The sequence below is a fragment of the Pinus tabuliformis genome, chromosome 3_2 (genome assembly GCF_031772625.1).
Source record: "Pinus tabuliformis cultivar Carrire ecotype Pingquan chromosome 3_2, CPIR1, whole genome shotgun sequence".
In the NCBI taxonomy this organism is placed as follows: domain Eukaryota; kingdom Viridiplantae; phylum Streptophyta; class Pinopsida; order Pinales; family Pinaceae; genus Pinus; species Pinus tabuliformis.
In genome coordinates this window covers 476,739,597-476,746,225 of record NC_142302.1, presented here as the reverse complement: position 1 = coordinate 476,746,225, position 6,629 = coordinate 476,739,597, and the positions used below count along the sequence as shown (strand labels likewise).

At 35.8% G+C, this 6,629-nt stretch overlaps 1 protein-coding gene across 1 annotated transcript; it reads right to left on the bottom strand.

The window, feature by feature from the left end:
* Positions 1-5,223: 5,223 nt before the first annotated feature.
* LOC149181364 (uncharacterized) lies at positions 5,224-5,700 on the bottom strand. Its single transcript, XM_089414167.1, has one exon. It carries the CDS (start codon positions 5,698-5,700, stop codon positions 5,224-5,226), a length of 477 nt encoding a protein of 158 aa, XP_089270293.1.
* Between the last annotated feature and the right edge of the window lie 929 nt (positions 5,701-6,629).

Sequence of the window (6,629 nt, the reverse complement as noted above, 5' to 3'; positions counted from 1 at the left end):
CTTTTTATATAGTTATTTGCCATTGTATAACAAGAAGCATACGTGTCATGTTGGTGCGAGGCTTGGTTAATTGGCATGTGGTCAGAAGTTCGAATCCCCAGGGGTGTTGTTTGGCCCTTACCAAAATTTTGGCCATTATGAGGAGGCCACGTGGCAGCCACTGGTTGGCCCATGTGGCGCTCCCTCATTGACCACTTCAAATAAGCAAAAAGCTAATGAAATCTCGCCATGTCACGACCAATCACACAATGGCACTTATCATCCAACCACGGGCCCATGAAAATTTTGAGTTTTTAAACCTATCAAGAGAGGTGATGTGGTAGCCTGCCACTAGCCCAAAATGTACAGTCTATTGTCCTTTTTACCAAAATTTATCTGTTTGAAAAAACAATCAGAACACATTTCTGGGAGCATCCGATATCGGATTTGAGTGAAACAAGTTGCATTGGATTCATATTGTCAAGATCTATCCAATCATACAGGTTTTGAGATCTATCACACACTTTCAATTTTGAGCATTATTTTGATCCACGATATCATTGTCTCAATATGAAAACCAACCATTCTGAACCATGGTCAACCATGGTCCAATGTCGCATTGTGACAAAAATTGTCTCAATATAAATATCAACCATGGTCCAATGTCGCATTGTGATAAAAATTGTCTCAATATAAATATCAACTATGGTCTAATGCCACATTATGATAAAGATTGTCTCAATATGAAAATCAACCATTGTTAACCATTGTCAACCATTGTCAACCATGGTCGATCATGGTCAACCATGGTTGAGTGTCACATGTTACAAAGATTGTCTTAATATGAAAATCAACCATGCCCAACCATGGTTATCCTTGGTCCAATGTTGCATTGTGACAAAGATTGTCTCAATGTTTAAATCAAGTATGGTAAACCATAATCAACCATGTTTATTTCATGGTTTATAGTATTTATCTAAGGGTTTATATACCCGGGGTTTATAATATTAATCACTTACATTTAATATTATTCCCTTGGGTTTATAAAAGCTTGGTTTTTTAGTATTAATCCCTTTGGTTTATTATTTCCTTGAGTTTGTAATATCAATCCATTGTGTTTATTGATCTAAGGGTTCACATTCTAAGGGTATAAAATTATTCATAGGGTTTATATCACTAACCCTTGTGTTTAATATAAATCCCTTGTGATTAAAATCATGGTCAATCATGGTCAATCATGGTCAACCATGGTCCAATGTCACATTGTGACAAAGATTTTGTCATTATGAAAATCAAACATGGTGGAACGTCACATTGCGACAAAGGTTGTCTTAATATGAAAACGAGCCATGATCAACTATAACATGGTGGAACGTCATATTGCGACAAAGGTTGTCTTAATATGAAAATGAGTCATGGTCAACTATGTTTATTTTACGATTTATTAGTTCCTTGGGTTTATAATATTAATAATCCCCTGGTTTTATTAATCCTTTGAGTTTAAAATATTAATTCTTAGGGTTTATTAATTGCTTGGGTTTTTAATATTAGTTTGTTGGCTTGACTGATTCCTTGGGTTTATTAATCGGTTAGGTTTATTAATCATTTGTATTTATAATATTAATATGTTGGTTTATCATATTAATAATCCCTTGGGTTTATTGATCCTTTGTGTTTATAATACTAATAATTCGTTGGGTTTGTTGATGTATCGGGTTAATAACATTAATCCCTTGAGTTTTCTAATCCAGTGGGTTGGAAATATTAATCCCTTCGATTTATTAAACCCCAATATTAAGGGTTAAATATTAGTCCTAGGGTTTAATATTAATCCCTTAGGTTTATAATGTCTATCCCTTCGGTTTATTAACTTGTTGGGTTTATAATATTAACAATCCCTAGGGTTAATAATATTAATAGTCATGTGGGTTTATCAATCCTTTGGGTTTAAAATATTAATTCCTAGGCTTTATTAATCCCTTCTGTTTTTTTTATCCCTTAGGTTTATAATAATTTCCCCTTGGGTTTGCTAATTCCTTGGGTTTATAATATTAAATTCTTGAGTTTATTTGTTCCTTAAGTTTATAATATTAATAATTCCTTTGGTTTATCATTTAATCCCTTGGGTTTATTAATCCCTTGAGTTTAAAATATTAATTCGTAGGGTTTATTAATCACTTGGGTGTTTAATATTAGTTTGTTGGGTTTATTAATTGCTTGGGTTTATTAAACATTTGTATTTATAATATTAATGTCTTGGGTTTATTGATCCCTTTTATTTAAAATATTAATAATCCATTTGGTTTATAATATTAATAATCCCTTGGGTTGATTAAACCCCAATATTAAAGTTTAAGTATTAGTTCTAGGATTTAATATTCATCCCTTAAGTTTTCTAATTCTTTGGGTTGATAATATTAATCCCTTGAGTTTTTAATATTAATAATCAATTGGGTTTATTAGGCCCTAATATTAAAGGTTAAATATTAATGCTACACTTTAATATTATTCCATTAGGTTTATAATGTTTATCCATTCAATTATAAATTTTTTGGGTTTGTAATATTAACAACTTCTAAGGTTTATTGATTTCTTGGGCTTATAATATTAATAATCATGTGAGTTTAATAATCCGTTGGGTTTAAAATATTAATGCGTAGGCTTTATTAATCTCATGTTTTTAATATTGATCCCTTGGGCTTGTTAATCCCTTAGGTTTTTAATATTTCTCCCTTGGGTTCACTAATACCTTGGGTTTATAATATTAAACCCTTGTGTTTATTAGTTCCCTCAATTTATAATATTAATAATCCATTGGGTTTATTAATCCCTTGAGTTTAAAATATTAATTCTTGGGGTTTATTAATCGTCTGGGTTTTAAAATTTGTTCCTTAAGTTTATTTAATATTAATAATTCCGTTCATCTATCATTTAATCCCTTGAGTTTAAAATATTAATTCCTAGGGTTTATTAATCGTTTGGGTTTTTAATATTAGTTTCTTAGGTTTATTGATAGCTTGAGTTTATTAATCATTTGTATTTATAATATCAATGCCTTGGGTTTATAATATTAATAACCCAAAGGGTTTATTAAACCAAAGGGTTTATTAATACTATAAACCAAAGGGATTATTAATAGTATAAACACAAGGATCAATAAACCCAAGGGATTATTAATAAGGGTTAAATATTAGTCATAGGGTTTAATATTAATCCCTTGAGTTTTCTAATTCTTTGGTTTGGTAATCCCTTGGGTTTTTAATATTAATAACAGGTTGGGTTTATTAGACCCTAATATTAAAGATTAAATATTAGTCTCGGGGTTTAATATTATTCCCTTGGGTTTATAATGTTTATCCATTCAATTTATTAATTCGTTGAGTTTATAATATTAAGAATCCCTAAGGTTTATTGATTGCTTGGGTTTATAATATTAATAATTATGTCAGTGTATCAATCCTTTGGGTTTAAAATATTAATTCATAGGCTTTATTAATCTCAAGTGTTTATAATATTGATCCCCTCAGCTTGTTGATCCCTTAGTTTTTTAATATTTATCTCTTGGGTTCGCTAATTCCCTGGGTTTATAATATTAAACCTTTGGTTTTATTAATTTTGTGAGTTTATAATATTAATAATCATTTGGGTTTATTAATCCCTTAAGTTTAAGATATTAATTTTTAGGGTTTATTAATCGATTGCATTTTAAAATTAGTTTGTTGGGTTTATTGATTCCTTGAGTTTATTAATCGGTTCGCTTTATAATCATTTGTATTTATAATATTAATATTTTGGGCTTATAATATTAATAATCCCTTGGATTTATTGATCCTTTGTGCTTATAATATTAATAGTTCCTTGGGTTTGTTGATCCATTGGATTTTTAACATTAATCCTTTGAGTTTTCTAATTCTTTGGGTTGATAATATTTTTTTTTTCTAAATTTGACTAATTCTATTACTGTAACAAAAATAGTACAAGGAGGCACCAGCCTCTGCAAAGCAAGTCCCAAATTATGCCATGTTTAACAACAAAAGACTGGAAAGAGGCTGCCCGCATCGGGGAAACTAGTCCAAAACTATAAGAGTTTGCTGCCCATGCAAGGGTAATAGCCTGTAGTGCCAGAGTGGAACCGTTTTTTGAACAATCATCAAAATTAATAACATTGCATAAATAAAACACCAAAATTGACCCATAGTATTGGGAGCCGGGAACCCAGAACCTGAAAAACTTTGACCAGCTAGGTGTCGTTAGAAGGAGGAGGTTCTTCCACTATCACACACCTGTACGCCTCCATGTCATCTTCTGCATCCTGTTATCTCTCGATGTTTCTTCCATGTTCTTGAAGCGGCCTGGAATGGTGCGTCCCTGAGTTGCTTCTGTGCATCCCTGAGCTGCTTCTAGGAGCTTTTCTCTTGCTGGTGGTGGTCTGCAGCTGAGTATTGCATGCTGGGTCTTCAGAATTTTGTGGCTCCTCTCTAAATGCCACCGAGATAGTCGCTATTATGCAGGGTCGTTCCAGTGTGCGGCGAAATTAAAATTGTATAAAATGACTGGGTTGCAAAGAAGAAATAGAGGCAGCAGAAGGCTGGGGAGCATTGTCAACAAGCCAAGGACCTATAGTCTGAGCCTGCCCTTGACTGCTGCGAGTGGTAGAGTAGCGTCCAGAGAAATGAGTCGTCGAAGGGGAGGAAGAGTCAGAGGGGGACGAGTCAGGGGGGGTCAAGGAGGGGGGGGTGAATTGTTCTTCCTCTGCTACTACCCCTCCTGTAGCGCATACGATGACATAGACAAGGCATGCTCACCTAGTCAAATTTGAGCGAATGAGGGCGAGAAGGAGTTGTGCCAAAGAATGAGTGGTCGATTAGAACAGAAGGACCAGTTATCAGCGGTTCAAAGCCGAGATTCAATACCAAAGAACCACTCCAAAGGCAGCATAGAAAACTCTGCGAGAAATGTGCACCATCCACCAGCTCAATGAAACACAAAATTTGGCAGCATCTCCCTATTGTTGTGTGCAAGCTTGGCTCCGCAACAGCAGGGAGACAATTCCAGTTCAAATGAGGTAAAGCAGGGGGATGACAGTCTGAAGAGGCCATCTTAAAATCCAGATTGATGAAGCCTCGACTCTCGCAGTGCATTAACATGCCATTAATATCAGCGGTGACCTTCTAGGTGGAAGCGTGGGTGGCCAGGTGGCCTCACCACTTGCCAACCCAAGGTCGCTGCATAGTACCAGCATGCTTAAACACTTGCATCCAGGAGTTCTGCATCATTCTGCACCAGATCAGTGCATTCATGTAAATGAGAGCTATCATTTAAAATGTCAAGTGAGCCTAAGTTTAGAACTCGATCACTGTCCACCCCCAGATTTGCCAAGAGATCTGCCACTTTATTACCTTCCCTTTTGACATGTTTGAATGTGATTGCTCTATTGGTTAAGAGCCATTGTTCTATGAGCTCTAAACGAGCTGCTAATCTCCAGCTGTAGGCTACTTTGTGAGCAGGTGTCCCCTGAAGAATTTGATTAGCCATGTTGATAAGGATCTGTGAGTCTCCTTCAATTACAATAGGGAAGAAACCATGCTGCTGAGCTAAGCAAAGTCCTTGCCACAGTCCTTCTAGTTTAGCTGAATTATTCGTGTCCCATCCTATTGAGCGAAGGAAGAGTAGGAGTGGTTTGCCTCCATGGCCCCTGAAGATGCCTCCAAAACCGGCCATGCCTGGGTTGCCTTTGGAGGCTCCATCAAAATTTAATTGTATCATTCCTTGTGGGGGAGGCTGCCATTTGCTTGGAGCTTTGACATTTAGAAAAGAGTTGTTGGGGTTCTCATGTGTTTGGGTAATCCGAAGATGAAAATTCTCCCAGATGTTCTACTCCTGAGGAAGGGTAGGAAAGTCATCTTCATGCCACTTTTGAAGCACCAAGGTTTCCTGAAGATTGTTGCAGAAATTACTCTAGATGTTATCTAGAGGTGTACATTGATTCTTAAAAATGCGTCTGTTTCTTTCTTTCCATAATGTCCAGATGAGAAGGCCTGGAATAATTTTCCACAAAGAGTTTAGTAACCTGCTCTTGTAAGGATCGATTTCCTAGTTACGGATGGTGTTTGTAATATCCCCTGTCACTTTGCATCTTTTTTGACATCTAAAGCTGGGTTTTTCCCATAGTTTGTTGGCTAAATGGCATGAGTCCATAAGATGTTGTATGGTATCCTCTTGTTGGTTGCAATTGGAACATCTTGAGGGCACGTAGAAACTTTTTTTCCTTAGATTGTCCCAGGTGAGTATCCTTTTTTGACATAGCAGCTAGAGAAACGTTGATATCTTGGGCCAAATTCTGGGAGACCAGATTTTGTCCCAAAGAGGGTCTTTGGAATCCTAATTGCTAATCAAAAGGTTGTACACCTCCATAGTGGTGAAAATCCCACGTGGCGTGTACCCCCATCTCAAAATATCCATCTTTTCTGAGAATCTAATTTTCCAATTCGTGAGTTTTGTATCAATCTCATTATGGATTTGCTCTGTTCCTTGTCTGATAATTTGTGCCGCTTTTAGCCATTGTCTATATCCTTGATTGAGGGATGGAATCTGTTGGCATTTTGGCACAGGTGTGGCACTATGGTACAGGTGTTGTCCTTGATGGCAAC